At 45.5% G+C, this 22,525-nt stretch overlaps 2 protein-coding genes and 1 long non-coding RNA gene across 4 annotated transcripts in view; 2 read left to right on the top strand and 1 right to left on the bottom strand.

Moving 5' to 3' along the window:
* KAT6B (lysine acetyltransferase 6B) overlaps positions 1-7,316 on the top strand; it is a 151,169-nt gene extending 143,853 nt beyond the window's left edge. The window contains exons 17-20 of one of the 2 annotated variants that reach the window (XR_010302633.1): positions 2,619-2,768; positions 4,907-4,967; positions 5,176-5,276; positions 6,372-7,316. The gene's annotated coding sequence lies outside the window, so the exon portion shown is untranslated. Of the gene's footprint in view, positions 1-2,618; positions 2,769-4,906; positions 4,978-5,175; positions 5,277-6,371 lie in introns of both variants that reach the window. The other variant, XR_010302634.1, reaches the window with a different exon arrangement.
* Positions 1,086-11,390, bottom strand: LOC135176395 (dual specificity protein phosphatase 13B-like). Its single transcript, XM_064145548.1, has 3 exons — positions 11,118-11,390; positions 10,204-10,424; positions 1,086-1,470 (listed from the first exon to the last, which is right to left on the bottom strand). Exons 1-3 carry the CDS (start codon positions 11,330-11,332, stop codon positions 1,256-1,258), a joined length of 651 nt encoding a protein of 216 aa, XP_064001618.1. The 5' UTR covers positions 11,333-11,390; the 3' UTR covers positions 1,086-1,255.
* The window catches only part of LOC135176402 (uncharacterized), a 25,148-nt gene continuing 9,951 nt past the window's right edge, over positions 7,329-22,525 (top strand). The window contains exons 1-2 of the long non-coding RNA XR_010302643.1: positions 7,329-9,335; positions 11,120-11,421. This is a non-coding gene — a long non-coding RNA (uncharacterized LOC135176402). The remainder of the gene's footprint in view (positions 9,336-11,119; positions 11,422-22,525) is intronic.

Below are 22,525 nucleotides of genomic sequence, written 5' to 3'. Positions count from 1 at the left end.
CACCACCTGAGTTTCTCTACAGACTGCAGGGAAATAATGTTTCCATTCTGAATGATGAGACATTTAATGGACGTGTGCTATGCTTAGTTAAGTTTTTTTAATGTATGGAAGTAAAAGAAACTTCAGTTCAGAATGCGTATGTGCTTCTCTCTTTCTCTTCCACGTCCATAGGGCTATAAATACAAACTGCAGGGTACTTTCAGAACTGCAAGCCTTTAAGACCTCTCAAGGGAAAACATCACACCAAATTAATCTGCCGTCAAGTGGAAATTCTATATTGTTTGCATTTGCCAGAGTTCTTCTGTACGTGGCTGTGACTGCGCCGAAGCAAGTATCTGCCTCCAGTCCTTCACGAGATTAAGTGTGGCCAAGTGGGGGTAAAAGAGCAATCGAAACACAGAGCTGCTGCTTTGGGTTTGTTGGAGGCACTGCTCCTTTCTATCCTGACACAGTGACACCAGGTTCTGGTTTTCCATTAAAATGGGAAAAGCTGGGGAATGTGATTGGGAGTGTTGCCAGCCAAGAGGAGGTCATTTCTGTTTGGCGCTGCTGCTGCTCTGCAGTGCACCCACAGGCAAGCGTCCCTGTTGCTTTACGCCTCCCTTCCCTCTGACCAGCAGTGTGAGGCTGTCGGTAGCCATGCCCTAGGATGCAGCATTTAGCTCAGACCTATCAGCTGCTGAGGATTTCATGGTCTAAAAGGACTTGTGAAGGTCCCAGCAAGAGCCTGCATGGCTTATAATACAGGGAGCCCCAGGTCCGAGCTGGTTCCGGGCTGGTGTCGCCATGTCAGACGAAAGGAGCATGTCAGCTTGCAAAACTTGAAGTCTCACCCTGTGCCAGATGGATGTGAAATGTTACAGATTTACTTAAAAACCTCATGCTTGCTTTTTCTTTTTACTAGTTTAGCCATTTTCCCTCTTGCCATATAAATGCAATTATAAGCAAGTAAAAAGGCTTTTTCAAGTTGACTGTGCTGCAGCCTTTTAATCGTGCATGAAAATCTAACTGCTCCCTCTGCCCACTCCAACAGGTAGTTAAATAACCAGGCCCAGGTGGACAAAACTGCCAGTTTGAATCTGTCTTTATTTCACTTTCTTTCCAATTAGTGGTCTTACCAAAGAATACATGCTCAACCCCAACAGCTTGCTTATCCTCAGCCATTTCCCAAGGACTTTCTCAGTTATGGCATCCTTTCACTGTCTTCAGTGAGGGCAGCATCTCTTGGTCTGCTGCCAGGAGTGCCCCCTTGGAACTAGCAGGCCTCTGCTCCTCTGCCTTTCCCTCTTCCTAACTGGAGGTCCAGCTCCCATAGCTGCTTGAGGAAGCCAGAGTTGGGGCAGATCCCTCTGTGTGAACGCACAGTCTGAATTGCATCGGCAAGGGACATGTTTTCACAGATCATTAAGAAAGCGAGGACAAGGGTTGCAGATCGGCTGATTCCCATTGCACAGTGAACAAGTACTTTGCCTGTAAAAAGGAGAGAGAGATGCAGTTATGCCAGAAGCCAAAGGCGGAGGTTTATCATGCTTGAGTAGAGGTGGCAGCGGTGCTGATATGGGATGCAGTGGGTTAGGAACTTAGCACCATCACTACCGAAATTCACCAGACCAGCTCTGGTGGCTCAGAAGCAAGTTGAAGCTCTGTTTACAGCACAGCTGAATTTACAAGCATCTGTACACAACATATTTACAGGTATTTGCAACTATATAGAAGTTAGAACTAATGCAGAAATCCAAACTCCCAGTCAAAGAAACTGCCCAGAAGGGGATTGAAACCTCCTCCTCTCCCTCTTCCTTCCCAGACAGATGAAACAACCAGCAAAGCTTATGCTATCTCTTAGCCAAGGTTAGAGGAGAGAGATTAGAGCACAGCAAAGGAGAAATGAAAGGAAGCAGCGTCCCAGAACAGAGTGGGACCAATTATTTACATTCTGGCTTTTTATCCCTCTCAACAAACCAATGAATGATATAGACTTCATCATTATTTCCTTGCTACAACCAATGATCTCATCTCTCTCACTAAAATATTCCAACTAGCTTCAAACCAGCAGGTGGAGGCTGTGCCAGCAGGTGTGCTCAGCCCTGCCAAGCAGAGCTGGTGGGGTGCTGGCTGGGGAACAACGGGATTTTTAATGGCTGGGGACAGAAAATTCCTAATTGTATTCTGGAATCCATGGTTGCTCCTTTGGGTGTAAGCCATGGCATGCTCTTAGCTCTTTTGCCCAGCCTGCATCATGTCTTTGTGGCTTGAGGAGTGAGGTACTTGATGACTTCAAGTCCTCATGCTGTAAAGCCCTCGAAGGTTACTTGCTACCAGAGAGCCTGCAAACTTGGGATTTCAAATATGCAATACTTCAGGGTGCTTGCTGCTATTACAGGAACAGTCTTGGTTTTCCACAAATTCTCCTCTGCTTAGGCCAATAATGCTTTCCCAGGAGACTGACTGCTGTGCAGACCTTGCTGGAAGTGAGGAAGTGAATGCTACCATTGACAACAACTCCTGTTGGCACAGGCCGTTTGCACCGCCTTGCTCAGTGGTGTTTATTGCTGCAGCCTACCCTGTACATGCATGGTCACTGTCCTACCCTAATGCCTTTATCTTCCCTTCTCTATCAGGTGATCACTGGGAAAACAGTTAATGCAGCATTCTGAATTCCACAGAGGTTCCAGCGTGAGCTGCATCTTCATGCAGAGTTCCTTCAGGGTAACGTTGTGGCCCTGCCACGGTGCTGTAAGCAAGTCTCGGCAAGGACCTTCCAGGGATCTGTGAGTAGAGCTCCTTGCCCCTGCTCTGCTTTGGGGTTTTCTGCTGTGATCACTAGCAGAAGCCGCCTGAGAAATGCAGTTTCTCTGTCATGACTGCTTCCCAGGTTTTCAATAGGAGTTTCTGATGCATGCTGAAGGAGCTGATATTTCTTTTTTTAATAGTATCCTATGTGAGATTAAAGGATTTCTTTTCCAAAAGATTGCTTTCAGATGGGAAAAATCAGCTTTGTAGGGCTTCTCCTCTGGGTGTGAACAAAGCTCCTTCTGCAGCTCGAAAACTTGCCTCTTGCAATTGTGAGACACTTCAGCTTTCACACTTTTCATCCTATGAGTCCATAAGAAGAAAAAGCCCACAGAAGTTCTGGTGTTCTCCTCAATTATAACCAAGCCTGAAGGGTTTTTGTGAGCTGTGGTCTTTTCACAGGGACCGTGGCTCAGCAATTGGGCACTGTTAAAGTAACCAGTGATTAGAATCAGATTTGAACTTCTGGCCACCTCATGGACAGCTTTGTCTCTTGTTAGGGAGCTAGAGACAGCTACAAAAATTCATTGCCTGTTTGGCACTAAAGTGTCAGAACACTTCTTCACTGGAAATCCTCACAGATTTGAAATCAAATGCTTTCTGCCTTTTTCATTTAATTTTTTTTAGACCGTGCCGTTCTTAGTCTTCTGTTAAGTAATTACTTAGCTGTGTACAATGCAGCTCAACAATTTATATCCATAAGAAGAGGAAAATTCAGTAAAAAAAATCCCATGTTGCTTTTTTTCCCCTTGGAGGTAGAATAAAATAGATCCTGCTTCTCTGTAAGGAGAGGTAGAAAGAAGAGAAGGGCCTTCTCAGGGCCAGCTCCTTGTTTCATTTGTGCTGGCAGCATCTTCTCTATTACCAGGGAGCAAGGTAAAAATGTCCTTGTTGGATGGTGAGCATAGATCCAGCCAAAAATGTCAGACTGATTGCCCCCGGGTGTTAATTCAGGGTGCTTAGAGCACAGCTTTTCATCTTGAGTCCCGTTTTGTTTGCGACAGAGGGTTTGCTTAGCAACCATACAGTGCTGAGTGATGGTGGTGGCACAGCCACATGTTCAGAGAGCACGGGCACGTGTTGTGAAACCCTGCTTTGGCCAGCAGGTTGAAAGCTGCTGAGCTCCATGGTGTATGTGACACAGCCACCTTTCATTATCCTGGCATGAGCAGTCTGAGCTCAGCCCTCAAGATAGGCTTGTCTTCAGTAAAAGTAAGGGAAGAAGTGAAAATAGCTCCAGCGACAGCAGACTTGGTGTGGGCATTGAAATCTCGGGGGGGAGGACGGAGGAGGCTTTCCCAGCATAACGTCACGTTTGCAGAACTAACACATCAGGTGACTTCTGTTTATGGTTTCTCATTCAGGTGCATATTCACAGAATTTACTGAGATACTGATGCCATTATTCCAGTTAAATTAGGTTTGTCAATTCCAGTAACTCCATGGGGATTCTTGGAAGTGAAGTCCTGCTTTTCATGGGAATATGGAGAAATGCTTTGCACCTTTGTTGGTTTTCTTTCCTCCCAGTGTGCTGCACTATCATTAGCCTTCACACCAAACTTGTGGGATATATGTATGTTGTATTTTCTTCCCCAGAGGAGACACTCCAGATGCAAATAAACCAGGTCTGGGATTTTCAGAGGAGTCAGTGGCACAATTTCCCTGTACAATTTTCTGTGCTGCAAATCAGGCAAACTCCAACATGTCTGCGGTAGGCATAACTGCAACATAGTGTCAAGAACGGGGGAAATCCAGACACTGGCCCTAATGCACAGCCTACGTGTAACCACCTGTAACCAAGGAATAACTGCTCTGGAGCCAGAACTGCCTTTTTAACCTTTTTTCCCCGTTTTTTTCTTTCTCTGACAACTAAGCTACCAGCACTGTAAAATTAAAAGAAAAACAACTTCTGTTTATTATTTGAACTGCACCAGGAAGGGGTAAAACCAACCAACCAAAATCAAACAAAGTGAGATGGCCTTGTTGTTGGATTTTCTTTGGAATCACTAAATGTTTTGAAGATCCACCTGAATTACTGGGTGAGGGACAGGAGACTTGCTGTCCTGAACTTAATCTCTGTAAAACTGTTCTTGGGTCTGTTCTTTTCTGCTACCCAGATGGAGCCTTCTGCCTTGGGAAACATGCAGCCCCACCCACGCTCTGGAACTAAAGACCAAGGTAAGCACAGGTATGGATGCTGCCATTAAATATTGCCTGATATGCTTTTTTTGGGGGGCAGAAAGCAGAACAAATTCCGGGCTTCTGGAAATCGTACAGGCTGGCTCTCTATCAGTTTATATCAACCTCTGTCTGAGAGGAGGAGGTAGATAGTAATAATACACTGAATTTTCTTCACTGCTTCTCTGGCTTGCCTACACTTCAACAGAGTCCTTCTAGATCAGCATCTAGGTTTGGAAGGAAGTCCCAGCTACTGATCTTGGACCTAATCTGAATGTCTCTAATACATAGGTCTGCAGGATGGTGCAGGTACCTTATCTCTTTTACATGTGCCACCTCTATTCCATGTTGTTAGCCTGTATTTTGCCACTTGCAGAGGTTATGACAGATGCTGGTACACTGGCAGTAAAATGACTGTTTGGTCATATGAAATGATTTAATTAACATAGAACCACTTTAGTAAAAGCAGATTTGAATTTACTGTGTGCTGATTCATAGCAAACAAACTGAATGTTAAACCTGAGTCAGGAAACAAAAGCTGTGTTGCTGTTTGGTTCAGTTTACAGGCTCAGACCCTTGTGTCCTAGAGGTAGCTGTAACTGGGTTAAGTGACACTCTGAACCCACCATGATATACTGCATTTGACTGGTGTCCAGAGCATGTCTGCACCATTTAGGCTGACTGCAGGAGGCTTGACAACAGCATGTTGCATCAGGCTCTTAGAGGAGGCAGCTGAGATGCACCGCTCTGGCACCAAGGCTCAAATTCCTGTGTGGCTGCCGGACTCCAGCCTGGCAAAGCAGTGTTCTCAGAGGCACACTTCTGTCACAGGGTGGGCAAGGTCATAGCTAGGTCTTCTGTACCACATGCCACAAGCTGACATCCTCCACCTCTTTTACCCCATTTGTTTTAACGTGCAGAGCACAGGAAAGCTGGACCAATCCCACATTAGAGGGCCACGTTGCACCCTTCTCTCTGAGCATGTAAGAGGATCCCCTAGGAGTAGTGGGATTAACTGAGGAGAAGTGGGGGGCACTTAGCTTCTGGCATTATTAAATCTTACAATCCGTGTTTGAAATGGTGCACTGCACATCTCAAGCTGCTCTTTTGCAGAGGCAGACAGTAACTGTCATCTGGCTGGGATTTGTGCAAACAATAACACTCAGGTTTTAACAACAGATTATGGATATTGTGTCCAGATCATGCCTGCTGTAACTCTGCTGACATCAAAGGGTTTGCACTAGGATGAAGTTTGCACATTCAACCTTTTTTGGCCAAATTCAAGTTGGGAAATTCAATGTTGTTGAAAAAATCAGCCACTAAATCACATAATGTCTTCTTGTCCTTTTGCTACTCATCATTAACTGAGCTAAATGTCCTGAACTAGCCCTTGCTGTCTTGCAGGATGGATTCTCTTTGGCTTAAGACCAGGCTCCTGATCTGCCACCTGGAGCGAACATCCCAGCTGCCCTCGCTCCATTGAATCCAGTAGAATTATGCTACTCACCAGGAGAACTCAGCTGGGCTAGAGGACCCCAGGGGCTCTTCCCACTTCATGATGGTTTTCTCATCTCCTGTTATGTTTAGCCACTGTCCTGTATCCAGGTGCAGAATCAATTGTCTGTTTCTTGATTAATCAGGTGTCTATTTTGTCACAACTGAAAACAGCAAAAAGCCTACAGAGATCTGTAACTGTTGGTGCGTTCCTTCTTCCCAGGCCTCCTGAAACAGGTATGGGCTCTCATCTGCTAGAGACTGAGAGATCAGACTGATGCATCTATGGCACAGTAAAGAGAGAGGATTCTTTTCTCTTAAACCAAGCTTTCATATCCATCACCAGGAGAAGGCAGGAGAGGGGAGCCTAGCTTGTTCATCTGCTGCCTTGAAGCAGAGGAACGGAAATGCCCTTCAGAGGGTTTGCCGTTTCACGAAGCTAATCAGTGATTTTTAACCTGCCCATTTTAAGCATGTTCAGAGCTTAATAAAAGGAGAAGCTCTCTGCTTGGGAGTTTTTTCTCTCTGCATGGTGTTGATTTAGTAGTTTTCATGGCATGCGTTCATCTGTACACTTGAGTTCTCTTTCCCTCCCTCTCCTTCTAGACCTTACCAAACACTTGGATTTAGATGAAAAATGTGACTTGTAAAGACAGCCATGCCAAGGGCTCTTGAACATTAGGGAGGAGGCCAGAAGTTCCATGACACCACGTTTTTCCTTGCAGAGGAGGGGGCAGATTGTGCATCTGCTTGCTCTTGGCTGACCCTACCCAAACAGCTCTGTTACATGGGCAAAGAAATAGCAGGGCTGTGCTGAAGCAGAGGAAGCTAAGGAAGTGAGGCTCATACAATAATGTTTGTATGTTTGTATGGCATGGCTGCAGTAGCAGTGCATGTATTTTTTAATCTGTATGACAGAGATGATGGAAGATGTCATTCAAGGTTGTGATGCAACCATTAACCACCGTGAGAGGAACAGCTCCCAGTTAGGAGCATGTGAGTGCACACTCTCCTGCATCCTCTTGCTCACGCTCTGACATCTGGGTTTGAAGAAAATGACTTAAGAATAAGTTCCTTACATCCCTAAAGACAAAGTCAGTTCAGCTAAGAGAGAAATCTGGAATGAATCTGTCCACACTGTTTTCTGGACTGCTGGTGTGAAGCATCATTTTTCTTCAGTGTGATGGGGGTAACAGTTCTTACTCAGTATTTGATTCATAGCTTTCAATATGTTTGTGCTTCATACAGATTTAACTTTGACTTATCCTCCCACGTGAAAAAGAGTATTTAATTCATTCACTTGTAGTAGTTATGCAGCAATCCTAAATGACTTTTCAGTCAAACAGAAGTACTTTTTTACATCCTGAATTTAATATGAGCAGGCCTCTTGACACCTAGTCTAGTTTTTTGTGGAGCATCACTGCTTATAATAAATGTTGTTTTTTCTCTTCTAAATGATGTGAGTAACAATTCTCTCCCTTGTCTCATCTCTGCACAGGTCATGGATATTTAGCTGCCAAATTTCTGTACCTTAGGAAATTATGCTTCCAGAACATCTTGTTTATATATTCCCTAAACTGTTGCACTTGCCTTAAAATGATGAATGCCAGCAACAGCTGGGCTGTATACGATTGAATTTCACTTTGTCTCTATTCCCAGAACCCTGCTTTCACATGGATTCCAGTAAGCAGTATCTAAACGCACAGGAGTAGGGGTAAATACACACTCTACACTCTGAGTTCATTGTGTTTGCCTTGAGATCTAACTCGTTCTGCATTTGTAACTTTGATTATTTGGGCATGCGTTCACCTGGACAGGCTGGAGAGTTGGGCTGAGGGGACCCTCGTGAAGTTCAGCAAAGGCAAGTGTACAGTCCTGCACCTGGGGAGGAGTAACCAGTGCACCGGTACAGGTTAGTAAGGGTTGGCCTACTGGAAAAGCTGCCCTCTGGCAAAGGACCTGAGAATTCTGGTGGACAAATTGACCATGAGCCAACAATGTGCCTTTATGGCCATGAAGCCCAGTGGTATCCTGGAGTACATTAAAAAGAGTGTGGCCAACAGTTTGAGAGAGGTTCTCTTACCCCTCTGCCCTGGTGAGACCACACCTGGACTATTGTGTGCAGTTCTGAGGTCTCCAGTTAAAGCAAGACAGGGAACTACCGAGCATCCAGAGGAGAGCCACGAAGAGGCTGGAGCATCTGTCTTACAAGTGGAGGCTGAGAGACCTGCGGCTCTTGAGCCTGGAGAGGACTGTGAAGGGATCTTATCAGTGCTTATAAATATCTAAAGGGTGCAGATGGTGAGGGTGGGGCTGGGCTCTCCTCAGTGGTACCTAATGACAGGACAAGGGGAAGAAGGCACAAACTGGAATACTGGAGGTTTCACTTGAATGTGAGGAGAAACGTCTTTACTTTGAGGGTGATGGAGCACTAAAAGAGGTGGCCCAGAGAGGCTGCGGTGTCTCCTTCTCTGGAGACTTTCAAAACCCATCTGCACGCATTCCTGTGCAACCTGCTCTAGGGGTACCTCATTTAGCAGGGGACTTGACTAGGTGATCTCCAGGAATCACTGCCAACCCCTACCTACTGTGATTCTGCAGCCCTGTGATGTTGCAGAGTGCTGGATTTGTTTGCTTTTGTGGCCACCATGATTCACCTGACTTTTTTTTTTCCTTTTGGCAGTTGATTTGGAACTTTTGCTTTTGGTTTTTTGTACACATGCATGGATCTTGCCTTTCTCTGGAGCACCACCAATAATGACTTGGATTGCAAGTAGTGCAGATCAAGAGTCCCCAGATATGTTAGTGGTTGCACAAAGACAAGCCCTTCCTCATAGGATGGATTAAACTCTCCAAAGAGAAGAAAATGATGAGGTATGTAGCAGGGAGGCACACTATTTTCAGTTCCTGTACCTCCCTTTCATACCTTGTATCCTGTGGCTCAGATCTACCAGCTGTGTCTAATTAGGCTGGGTAGGCAGTGTTTCAGGGCTCTCATTGACCTTGAAGCTCACTGTGATGCAAGCAGTTTGCCGAGTGTGTAAATGTTCTCTCTTAAATCCCTTACTTTTGAGTGGGTATCTGTATGGTTCTGTGACACAGTGGAGTCTGGTTTCTGTAAAGGTTTGTCCTTGATAATCCCCCACTAACCTCAGGCCCCTGGCATTGTATCTGGTCTATGTTTAGTGAGTCCAAAGACTTTACTGGTTATCTTCCAATGTCATGGTTATACTCTTCCCAGCAACAGCGTGGCATTGTCTGTTGACTGGTGGTGTTCCTTAGGCCCTTGTCTACAGAATTGCTTCCCAGCAAGTTCTTCCCCATCCCATGCTTGTAGGACTTGTACAGTTTGTGGCATTATAGTTGCTTCTTTTTACCCACATGATGCTTTCCCTTGTCTTTTTTACTTCATCCCAGCTTTTGTTTTAAACTCCATCACTAATGTGAAAAGGCCAGAGGTGTGTGCCACCTGCCAGGTCAGTGTGTCCCTGTAGGTAACAACGAATGCTTGCTGTTGTGTCTTTCGCTAACAAATAGCACTGGGCACAGGAGAAACCTCTTTAAAAGCCTGTTCGGCACACCCTTCCCTGTTTCAGGAGGTAGGCATGGTGCTGATTGGTTTGGGCATCTGCATTCTTACCCACATCTGTAGGAGGTTGGCATATGCCAAATACTATTTGATAACTTGCCCTGCTTGGCTCCTGCACTGAAAATACACAACATGCACAGATGGTCTGGTTACCTCTTGGGGAACTCAGTGCTGCTTTTATGTATTGAGCGACTGGGTAGAAGTAAATGCTGAGATCAAAGTTTGGGTTGTCCTTTGCTTCTACTCCATAGTAATCCACAGACAAGTCTTTGTAGAACCTGGGTCCAGTGTCAATGTGAAATCGCCCAGCAGTAGCATCCACTACATGGGAGATCCCCATTTGGCTCAGCTGCACTTTGTCACGAGCAATGTACCTGGAAGAAGGACTGTGGGTTACATTCACCTGCCACACTGCAATGTGGGGCACAAATTGCTACTGGTGGTGCAGTTTGTTAAAGCCACATGAAGTTGTAACAGCTATTTTCTGACAGGTTGATGTGATCCAAAGTGTCCACCTAAATGCTTCATGACAGAGATTTAGCTTGGTGACAGACAGCATTTTGCATTTCTTGCACTTTTCTCCCAAACAGCTTAGATTGTTCTTGTTAACTGATGAAAAATAGAACCATGGTGGTGGTGATACTTACGGCACAAGACAAGAGCTTTCTGGTTTGCTTTCTCACCAAGTCACCATTGCTGAGTATCAGTCCAGGGGACTGATGCTATCTAGAAATGTCAGGAGAAAAGGCAGTTGATCCTGCTTTACCTTGCTCTAGCATGACTGCCTGCAGGACTGATGCCATGGCCTCACTAGGTTCTTGCAGTCTGGAACACCTGTGCTAATGCAGGACTTAGGAGGGGAGAACATTCTTGTCAGATATTTGAATGTCTTTTCTCTACCCTGCAGCATCCTACGCACACTTCAGCCTTGCTCAACACTTAGACTTACTGTGAGGAGTCCCCAGATTAGTGCCTAGCTCTCTGTTTTTAAATTAAGAGTGGAAGATCTGGGAGGAAATAGGACGGGGCTAAGTTAAATGAATGCCTTCAACCCTTCCCTCTCTTACAGGTCTCCCACGTAAAGGTTTGGCCAGACTTCATCCACGTGGCGCACGGGCTGCGTGCGTGTGCAGAGCAGGCGCCGCAGCTCCTCCAAGGTGTGTGTTGTGGCACCGCGCGGGCTGCCGCCCGTCCCGCTCGAGGCACTCCGTATCTTCGGGCGCAGTGAGTCCCTGCTGCACGGGGAGTCCCAGGCCATCCTGGAAGGTGGAGAAGCAGACATTCACCACCAGGCAGAGGCATATCTGCGGTTGTCCTCTCTTCGTCTCGCACTCCCTTATTCCCTCAACAAGCTTGCCCATGGTTGCAGCAGTAAGTTTTTTGGGGCAAATAACCATTTTCCTCTTGTGTGCTCACATGCTGGTCACAGCAGTGGCCATGGCTGGGCTTGGGAGTACTGGTGCAAGCTAAACAACGACAGTCTGGTGGCTCTCAGTTTCGGGTTGTGTTTCAGACAGTGGTTTGAAAGCCTGCACCCCTAAAAGAAAGGGGGTTGTTATTCTGGTAAATTGGAAGCGAAAGCTTTTGCAAACAACTGGGCCCCAGTAGGCTTGTTCTGAACCAACTGTGCAGCCTTTCCATGTGTGTCAAACAGTTGATTAAGATGTCACAATTTGACTTTTGAGGGTTTTTTGGTTTCTGTTCTCTGATAGGAAGTGGGAAGGTTCATGTTACTCAGTAATTCTAGGCACTTAACTACCGCAGTGCAAATACACAGGCAGGAGAGTTCTGCTTTCAGCGGAGAGAGGCAGCGCTGCGTAAAACGTCATTCCGGACACGTGGCTGTCCAGAAGCGTGCTGCTGACTCGCTGTGCCCAGCCTTCCCTTTAACCACGGAGCCAGGGCCTCCTTACATATCCCTCTATCCTATTTGTCTTTTGTGACTTGCTCTACAAAGCGACCGAAGCTGGATAGAATTGCTCATGCACAATCTTAGTCGCTTGCTGGTTTCGACAGAGGGAACTCTGTGAGGAGTACTTTGGTTCTCTTTAATGCCAGTTACCAGCTGTGCTTTTTGTCCTTCTAGCGAATGTTCATGGTAGAAAAAAACCTCAGTGAGTAAGTCATAGTGATTCCAGCAGCCATTCGTAGATGTTTATTTTACTAAGTTATTTTATTTGCATCTCTCCTTGCCCCCTTCAAGGGCTACCCTATTTCTAATGTTGAAGTAAGTACTTCAGTTACAAGGAGAAACACTTTTTCAGCACCAGTTCATCTCTGGAATTACTCTGTTCTCATGCCATGTGTTTCTTTTGTATTAGTACTTCCTGGTGCTAGCTATAGATTTGAACTGCTGGGAGGATTTTTAAGATAAATTCTTGCTAGTTTTGTTGTAAGAAAGTATTTTAAAATATGTATCTCTGTGGTTTCAAATTTAGACAAGAGATGTCAGGAATTCTGTCAACTCCTGCAGCTGTCTAGGACGTGGGTGAAGTTGTGGTCAGTGAGTCAAAGCCATGGTCTGGCACTGCCTACTGAAAGTCGTTTGCATAAACAATTAGAGGCGTAGTTTGGGATACAGCAGCCCAGGACAGCAGACCTGAAGTCTCTCTTCCTGCTGAACATCTCTCTCATTTACTCATGCTCACACTCCATCACTGACTGTGTCTCCCCAAACACTAACTGTGGTGAAAAGGTTGCCTAGCTTCCCATCAAGCTACTGAGTTCACATTTTGGTGTGATTTTGTTTAAAATTACTTGTCTTTACGTGCACAACGAGAGGGGCAGAGAGCCTCAAGACTAGCCTGCTTTGGGAGCTTATTGCACTTGAGTAGTAACCCAGGTTTGCTGAAGGAGAAATAGAGCAACTAAGTCCTTGAAACGTCCACCAAAACACAGGAGGGAAGTAATGACTTGTGTCAGTTTTAGGTCCCTGAGCGTTGACTAGAAGCCACTCTTCTGCTGTGCACTGTGGGTGATTTGCCTTGCCACTCACTGCCAAGAAGAGCCCTAAGTTATTTCATTACATCTTCTGCCACCCCACCTTCCAGGCAGCCCTGTCCTCTTGAATCCTGGTTTTCACCAAAATGTGAGTTCCTAGAGGGTCTTGTATTGTTTGTATTACAAAGAGCTCCACTGTGGAATGTGCTTCCTTCCCACATATGCCTACCTCCTCCAATGTCAGCCTTCACTGTGAAAAACAAATGCAAATGTTCTTGCCCATTTTGTATGGCTTTATGCAAGAAGAAGCAACAGCTTCTTTGATCCTGACCACCCTGGTGCTCCCGTGTCAGGTTGACCCGGCTCCTGCTGATGATCTCAGACACCCACATTGACTTCTCTGAACCCACACAGGAAGTCTACAGCAGAAATGGGACTTACATTTCTTATGTCCTGACCACAGGGCCACCTGCCAGTTCATTAAATACTTTCAAAAATAATAGCTTCCTCCAATCCTTCCCACCTCATAATATCTGCAGCAAATGCTCTCTTTTTTGATATATCTCATTCCTGGCAGTCTGGCTAATGACCACTCTAGGGCACTTCTCACTCCCCATAAAGCTGCTTTCAACTGCTTGTTTTTGGGGTTTGTTTTCTTATTTACTACTGACTGTTATATCTTCCTCTTGCTCTCTCCACTGTATAAACATATTGATTTTTATATTACCTAGCCTCAGAGGACTGAAGGCTCCTGTCAGCCTTGCTTTCCTAAGCCCTGTAGGAGTAGAGAATTACAGGGCACTGCCCAAAAGTCCTGGTAATGCTGCAGCGTTCAGGCTGCCATTAAGGTGGGGAAGAACAGGTAGCAATTCACTTGCACAGCCCTTCTGGGAGCTGTGCTTTCCAGGTCCGTAACTCCACCTCTGTAAGAGCTGGGCATATAACTGAAGCATGGCACAACTTAGGAGAAGTGCTTCTTCAGAATAGTAATGATTATTATTATTAGGTAGTTGTCTCTCTAAAGGTGACCATATCTGCGTGGGCTTGGCAAAAGTAGGCAGTGTGTGTGCTGCATGAATATCCAAAGCTGTAGGGCATCTTTATCGGACGGGTGTGCTTCCCTAAGGTGACTCGGTCTGTGTGCACATTCGTCTTGCATTGCTGCTATGGAATTTCCTCCCGTTAAGTACAGGCATGTACTGCTCGTGCTGCACACGAAACTTACTCCATCTGCATCTGGTCACAGCCTTTCAAAGGGAGAGCAGCACTGGTTCAGGTAAACTCTGTCCAATAAAAAGGAAGAACTGCAGTTCAGATTTAAAATGTTAAATAATTGTCAGTGATTCAAAATCTGAGAAGTTTCTGTTGTTCAACTGATATACTGAATAGTGAATATGCTGGAAAGGAAAAAAAGAGCTTTCCACAGAAAACATACAGGAAAACTGTTTTTTTCCACCAAAAAAATGACTGCTCAGTCCTAGCATCAGTCTAACATTTTAACTCTCTACTTTTTCACATGCAGGCATCACTGGCTGAAATGCATGTATTTAAAGGAAAAAATGCTTCATTAACACTTTGTGTGACACTTTATAAGAAGCACGAAGAGATTAAAACAAAGTAGGGTGTATTAGATTATAGGTCATGATTTGGTCATTTGTTTAAAAACATGTTTGTAATGGTTCTCAGCTCAGTTCCTCTCTATGTGCTTTCTGTAGTGGATCTTCCTGTGATGTGTGTTTTTAAGTGCCACTTTCTGAATGACATTCATATGAACTATTCCTGATCTTCGCCCTGCTGGAGTTGTACTACACTGATGAGTCAATCACAGAAAAGACATGTTACCATTATGTTTAGCTAATTCTGAATTAGTTTTGACTACAACTGTAATTGTATCTGATCTGTGTAGTAGAATCCTCTTAATTGTGACTGGCGTGAGAAATAGAGGCCTGTTGTAGTGCAGAGGTCATCCTGGCAATCCAGACCATGACACAGGCTGTAGCTGTCACCACACTACCTTTGCATCTCTTTCTGGAAACCCATGTAGTGTCTTTGCTGCAGCTGGGCTATGAGAATGGCCAGGTCAGTGGTTCCCTGTATGGACTATCCCAGGAAGACAGAAAAGTGGTCCTGTGAGAGGTCCCAAAAAGTGTCTCCTTCCCAAGTATTTAGGCTTCCTCTCTTCCCAACACTGGGTGCCTGTGGACTGCATATACTGTGGACATTTTGATTGCTTTTTAATTAATTCAGTGGCTACAGCTTGACTCTAACGTAATTAGCACTGCTCAGTGCCATGCTGAGAAGGGGGCCTGTAGAGGCAGATATCCCTTGACATATGCCTCAGTCCTTGGAAACATGTGCCACTTTTGATCCAATTTGTCTAGCATCACAGCATTTAATTAAATAAGGAAAAAAACCCTCAAAAGGCAGTGTAATTTGATAATTTGACATTCTATTGGTACAAGATCAAGCTGAGAGGATGGTATGAAGACTGGGATGGGGTGGCACAAAACCCTGCAGCATGATGCTGTGAATTCAGGAGGAAAAAACAGCTCTTGCCTCTAGAAAGTTTAGTAGAAAGCCTAGATTGTCCTCTAATTTTCCTCGCATGTTCCCACACCAAGATAAAGGGGAGGTCTGAGTATAATGTAGAGATAGCAGTGCTTTCATTTCAGTGGTGTACTGAGTGTTTTATTCATCCCAGGCATTGTACTGGCTTTTGTGGACGAGCAGAATGTAGACATTCTTCTGTAAAAATACTCCTGAGTTCTTCAGTCCTTAGAACAAAGTGCTCTGCATCCTGGTTTGGTTTGTTCCTCTGGCTGGTATGTGCTCTAACCTTGTCATCTCAGTGGAGACATCAGTCTGACTGCACTTGAAATAGACGGATTTGTGGTGGTAAAAGACCAGGCTGAAGCTCCGGGATTGGCCAAAGTAGGTTGTGTCAAGTTCATGCCTGTCGTGTATTCAGAAGTCGTAAATGTTTCTCAGAAAGCCTATGCCTTGGAAAGATTCCTCCAGGTTAACAAACGTTTGAGGGGGGTTTGTGTTGCCACATCTCCACACAAATGACAAGTATTACTGTCATCATTCTCTCTTTCCTGGTGTTTAACCCGGCAGCCTCAGTGGAGCCATCATTTATCAGTTGCTCGGAGTGCTATGGGATATAGATGGTAGGAGGCAAAGAGAGCAGTGACGGAGGTAGGGCTGGCTGAACTTGAAAGCTGAGATAGAGGCAGTTTCCAGGGAGGTATGAGGTATCTGAGTAGCCAACTGTTGGTAAGAAAATCTCTCCAGCAGCTGGAGGATGTAATCTGAACAGCACTTCCAAATTTAGTAGAAGCTTCCAGACCTACAACTTCAACCCAGCCATACATATAGGGTAAGGCACCCACTTGGTGTGACTTGGCAAAATCCATTTAAATGGACTTGCTCTCAACAGACAGCAGAGCCTATGTGGTGGAGCAAACTAAGTTAGTATCTCTCTGTTGGATAGCTTGGAAAAACACATGGAAGAGGAAAACATCTTACTGGATTTTTGTTCCTGCAGTAGTACATTGGTACCAAGTTTTCTGTCATAACTGGAGTGAGATTGTGACATGTCTGCTCCAAGTGTGACATCCAAGGGAAATTAGCAGTGACATTTCTGCTGCAAAGTACTACTCAAATGCAAGGAAGAAATGAATCCATCCCAGTTCTCAAATATGCTACATTTGCTGCAGCTTCCACTGATGCTGTGGCTCGGCAGGCCTCAGAAGCCTCAAAAATGTCTCCTTTTCCACAGGAAGTCTGCAGGGCAGCCAGCGTGGCTCAGACCTGATGGTCTTGACTGTTTCAGGATGTGCATAGGCTTGCAGGCTCTGAAGCAGGGTGGCCCCTTTTGTGGTCTGTAATGGTAGGATAAAATGTTCTCTTGTCACTAGCTGGTTAATACACTTGTATTGACTGACCTTGTGTGTTTCCCCATGGTGGCTAGACAGCAGCAGCAGCCATCCTTTCACATGCAGCAGTGTTGTACCAAATGTGCAAAACCTTCTGATTTTGGTAATTTTTCTAGGTCTTGCATGTGTATTTATTTTATTCTTTACCACAAGAAATAGTCTTTGTAAAGCTATTATCCAGCTTTGACTGGATAAAAGAGAAGTGAAAAGAAGAGGCAACTAAATGGATTTTCCCTGACCACTCCTCCCTCACAGAATACAAACCCGAGGGTTTTCTGAACCCAAGTGCGTTTTGGCAATAGAAATGGGATCCTCAGCATGTGTCTGACTCTGCACTAGGCAGGGGTGGGCTTTACAGACATCGTGGCTGATAGCCAGCACCACTAAAAGGACCACAGAGACAAGAAAAGGAGGTAGCTCTCCCACCCCAGGCTTTTCTCTGACGTCTGCACCGCTGAAGCTTTTTGCTGCAGAATTGGGCCTTTAATTTACTACTTTAAAATTTTACCTGCCATTTTAATAGTGCACATTGTACCTCCTTAAAGCTGTGCATTAAATGGGCTCAGGCACTGCTAGCAATCTGCATGTTACAGGTTTTTTTAACTGCTTTTATAGCATCAGTCATAAAGAATTTATTGCTGGTGCATTAGGTGGTGCTTTGCAGTCCTTTAATTACAGCCACCTAGCAATCATTACATGCACATGCAGTGAGAGCAAGAACCTCAATGTAAGGTGACCCGAAAGGCTTCTACCTGCCAAGACCAGAGTTCAGGCCCTTAGGTGTCAGTGATGTCATCGGCGCATGGTAGGGAAACACAGACATTTAAAGCTGTGCAGGGATCTGTGTTCCTCATGACACTAGGTGTTCATGAAGTCATCAGCTGGAGCTAGAGCACTGTAAAGCTCTAAGGACCTGAACTTGGCTCTTGGCAAGCAAGCAAAGGAAAGTCAGCTCTCCTCCAGCCCTAGTCCCAGAAAAGATGCAGGGCTTTTGGCTGCTAGCACAGAAGTGCAGCTGCAAAGTTGGGCCCTCTGGAGCCCCTTGCACTCCTGTGCTCTCGGCTGCCAAGTGCATCCTTGTAGCATTAACCCAACCTGATCTGGTAGAGAATCAAGCACACTGCATCAGGAATGGTGTGGTCAGCAGGAGCAGGGAGGTCATTCTGCCCCTGTACTCTGCACTGCTTAGACCACACCTTGAGTACTGTGTTCAGTTCTGGGCCTCCCAGTTTAGGAGGGACATTGAGATGCTTGAGCGTGTCCAGAGAAGGGCTACGAGGCTGGGGAGAGGCCTTGAGCACAGCCCTACGAGGAGAGGCTGAGGGAGCTGGGATTGGTTAGCCTGGAGAAGAGGAGGCTCAGGGGTGACCTTATTGCTGTCTACAACTACCTGAGGGGTGGTTGTGGCCAGGAGGAGGTTGCTCTCTTCTCTCAGGTGGCCAGCACCAGAAGGAGAGGACACAGCCTCAGGCTGCACCAGGGGAAATTTAGGCTGGAGGTGAGGAGAAAGTTCTTCCCTGAGAGAGTCATTGGACACTGGAATGGGCTGCCCGGGGAGGTGGTGGAGTCGCCGTGCCTGGGGCTGTTCAAGGCAGGATTGGACGTGGCACTTGGTGCCATGGTCTAGCCTTGAGCTCTGTGGTAAAGGGTTGGACTTGATGATCTGTGAGGTCTCTTCCAATCCTGATATACTGTGATACTGTGATTTCCTCTTGGAGCTGCCAGTAACCAGCTGGCTTGTCTGGCCAACACTGGTGTTTTGGTACAACCACTCCAAAGCCTTCCGCGTTCCCAAGCAACACAAATCCCAATTGCTTTTTTGGTGAGCTTCAGTAATTGGTTACCAGTATTTGCAGCCTGCAGACGCAGAGAGCACATGGTGCTCTCTTTACTGGTTGATGCTAATGCAGCACGACCCTGCAGAGAGGGCTGTGTACTCTTCATCGAGCTGATCTGACTTTCCCAGGACACCTCCGAAGTTACCTGAGGCAGAAGTCATGTTTCTTTCTTGCCTCAGCAGTGTTCAGAGGCCAAGAATTTCCTGTGCTGTGCTCTGCACAGAACCCTGGTTGTAATGCAGTCCCTTAGCCTGGTGTCCTGTGTTCCCACCAGAGTTTAGCAGGCCACATCTGAAGGTGAATGAGGCCACTGTAACAATAGTAATATAGCAATGTCCTCCAGCCCAGCACTGGAAACTACAGGCTTCAGAATGCAAAGAATTTCATTTCTAATGAATGGTTTCTGCCCCAGGGACTTAACCAAAAGGATGGCACAATACAAAGCACTTCTCCCCTGTGACTAGTTCTGGTATGTTCCTCTATCTTAAAAACAATACATTGCCTTTTTTTTTTTTTTTTTTGGGGGGGGGGGGCGGTTCTATTTTGTTTAGAGGCATTGACAGCTTCACTGCTCTTTGTTCTTGCCCTGTGGTCTCTACAAGGACCACAAAGATATCTCTATGCTAACTTACTTGAGACGGCAAATACATACCCCTATGCTGGCATAGCAGGAGGGTTGAGTAACCTCCTAGGAAGGAAGATGGAAAACAGCAGGAGGTAGGCAGTTGCAGTTCTTGAGCAGCAGAATGTGTTTTGTAGTTGTCTCACAGTGAGTCTGTGAGGAAGACACTGCTATTCCCACTGCACAGGTGGAGGTGGTACAGTTTAGTTGGACGATTTTTCTACATCTCTCTGCAAGTCAGAGATGGGAGGTAGCTCGGGGACAGAGGGTTGCCAAACACTGGTACCTGGTACTATCTTCCTAATCATTTCTTCATCTTTCTTTCTCTTGCCGAGCCACTCTGATCTGAAACTTTCTAGCAATGTGATAGCCATGGCAGGACTCAGAGGTTTGGAAGGATAGTTTTAGTAATCTCTGTTTCTCACCAGTATCTTCTGGTAGAAAGATAAACCAGAGAGCCGATAGCAAGATCCTATTGACCATGTTTCTGGCTACAGAGCTGGGAACGATAAACACCTCCTTAAGCACTACAAGATAGGACTAGAATGAGAGAAAGGAATAGAAAACCTCTCACAATGCACTAGCTAGAAGCAATCCAGCTGTTCTGTTTTATTCCCATCATTAGAACTATGCTCAGTCCCAGTGCAAGCTTGGCCACCTGTCAAATCAGGTTTGTGAACTAAAGCTCATTGGAATTTGACACGCTCTTGTCTTGGAGCACACTGGTATGATCAATATAGACTCCTATAGCAGTGACACAACACATAAGCTACCCACACAGTTCCAGATGTCCCTCATAAATCATTAAAATGCTGGTTGGTTCTAATCAGGCCCTTTGGGGTATAACGTAATGTACTATTTGAGAACTAAACCAAATAAATCAAGTTAGTACAGAGGTCAGACTGAGTCTGAGCAGAGCTGAGACTTGCTTGCTGATGTGTGTAGAGTCTAAGAGATGCAACAGAAAGAGATAAAATCCCAAGTCAGCTAAGCAGATTGCTTTCTTCTCATTGTAAAATCTCACTACTAAGTCTGCTGAAGGGAAAAAAAGCAGAGACTGATTCTGTTCTGTAGCACAGATGATTTGAAGTCTAGACTTTCCCAGCAGTTGTGTTAGCTCTTGGGATTACAGGTATTTCTGATTATTTGTCCTTCAGGTTAACTTCTACCATATTTCTAAAACAAGCTAGCAGTTAAAAAACGTGCCCCCAGCTGTCACAGATCACCTGGTACAAAACGAGTAGAACACATTTCTATCTAGGCATAGAAACCAACTACTCGCTAGCAAAACTGATTCAGATTGCATTAGAGCACAGCTGCTGTGGTTGCCCTCCACAGTCTTGTCTGGAACACAAGAGGCAAGGCAAGGTTGTGAAGGTGAGGTTGCTTTGCAGTGCCCAAGTGTTGGGGACCAGTAAAAGCTTGGGTGCTGAGGTGTTGCTGCACAATCCCAAATAATCAATGCTTTCTCTTGGATACAGAAAAGGTAAAGGCCCATCTGCAGTTTTCAAGTGTTCTGTGACTCCGAGGACAATGTGGTACAGAGAAGAACCAGTCTCCATGGCAAACATACAGTTTGGCCACCATAAATATTGTCTGACCAAGAATGATAGTGAAGGCTAACTCCTTCATTCATGCTCTATCTGCATGTACCTTTTGTTTTGTTATCTTATACTTAGAAGACAAATACCTAATAATTGATTCTTGCCTGACTTTGCAGCGAGCGCAGTTTGTGGCAGAGGGTCCTGTTCTGCACGGGCTCTGCAGATGCTGAAGCTATGTAACTCTCAGTGCAGCTGTTTCATTCCCCTTGCTTCCCCTGACACTTTCTTGTCAGACCTCTCTGTTTGGCCTACATTGGGCAGAGTGCTTTTAAAGCCTATACAGCAGAATAGGTTAGCACCTGGGCTTTACCTGTGGAGCTGGATTTTTAGTAGTGGTCTGTGAGGAAGGCTGTCAGAGGCCTCAGAAGACATGAATATCAGAAAAGGGGGTTGCTCTAATCCTGTGAGAGCTGCTGTTGTGCTGAGTGCAGGCTTTGCTGTGGGGAGGTGAAACTTGTATGAACTCTTGGCGTTCATGCTGGTGGCTCTTAAGCTGAAATGTCTGGAGAACAGCGCCAGGAATTGATCTCAGACTTTGTCTTTGGTAATGCAAACCAGTAATCCAGGAAGTCACCATAAAACAGTGAACAAAGTCTCAGTGAGATACTGGCAGTAAATAAAAGAGTCAGCCAAAACCAGGGCAGTAAATAACTGGTGGTGAACAGAGTGGGACTTGGGCTGTTTGAATGATGCACCAACATCAAAATGAGTGCATGCATGGAGCAAGGTGGATTCATATTGTGTTGTATTTGTAGTTAGGTGTCAGACAAGTCTGACTTTTCTTTTAGGCCAGATGACAACACAATAATCAGTTTCACTTGGAGGTGCAGCACAGCTTGTTGGGGGAACTTAATGAAGATTTGTTGGTCAACAGCTATCTCCTAACCCACTTAACATGCTCTCCATCTAATTTGCTTTGCTATTGCAGTGTTTAGCAAAGTTTGGAGCCCCCGGGTCAGACTCCACTTCCATGGCTCTTGTAGTCTCTGCAGTGTCAGCAGGAAGCACGAACCAAAGCCTAAACTCAAGCAATGTGTATTGCTCTTAATGAAACCCCAATCCAGGTGAAATATTTGGGAGAGAGGAAACAGGATATGGGTCCCCTTTGGGGGCTATGGTGGGAGGAAACTTGGCCTGTGTTTCTGGTCTCCTCTCCTTCTACTCCACAAAGGACTTGTAGCATTTTTAGACAAACTTGGACCCAGCATATGCTGTGAGAGAACCTGATGGGAAATTTGGCAATTCCTGCACTCCAGAGCAGAGGAAATGTGTATTTCTGCTTTGTGTTTTTAGGAAAGTGGGAAGATGAAATTCAAAATAAGACACATCAGTTGGGAATCTCACAGAGACAGGCACTGAGGAATGTTTAGATGAGCTTTGTCCCCAGTCCTTGAGCTCAAGATTTAGCAATTCAGTCATAGAAGGACTTCAGAAAGACAGTGAAATGCATTTTGGCTTCAAGCACATTTCCTCCAGAATCCAATGAGAGTTGTGCATGTGACTCTGAAGGCAGAATCTAGCCAGCAGTATGGG

This window comes from Pogoniulus pusillus, chromosome 6 (assembly GCF_015220805.1).
Source record: "Pogoniulus pusillus isolate bPogPus1 chromosome 6, bPogPus1.pri, whole genome shotgun sequence".
NCBI classification, from domain to species: domain Eukaryota; kingdom Metazoa; phylum Chordata; class Aves; order Piciformes; family Lybiidae; genus Pogoniulus; species Pogoniulus pusillus.
The sequence above is the reverse complement of the archived record's forward strand: the minus strand, read 5'-3'. Positions and strand labels throughout refer to the sequence as shown.

Coding starts and splice junctions, on each gene's coding strand:
- LOC135176395 (XM_064145548.1), bottom strand. CDS start 11,332: ATGTCTGCTTCTCCACCTTCCAGGATGGCCTGGGACTCCCCGTGCAGC. Junction 10,425..11,117: donor AACCTTTACGTGGGAGACCT/GTAAGAGAGGGA, acceptor TCCTTCTTCCAG/GTACATTGCTCGTGACAAAG. Junction 1,471..10,203: donor AGCACTGAGTTCCCCAAGAG/GTAACCAGACCA, acceptor TCCTTTTTACAG/GCAAAGTACTTGTTCACTGT.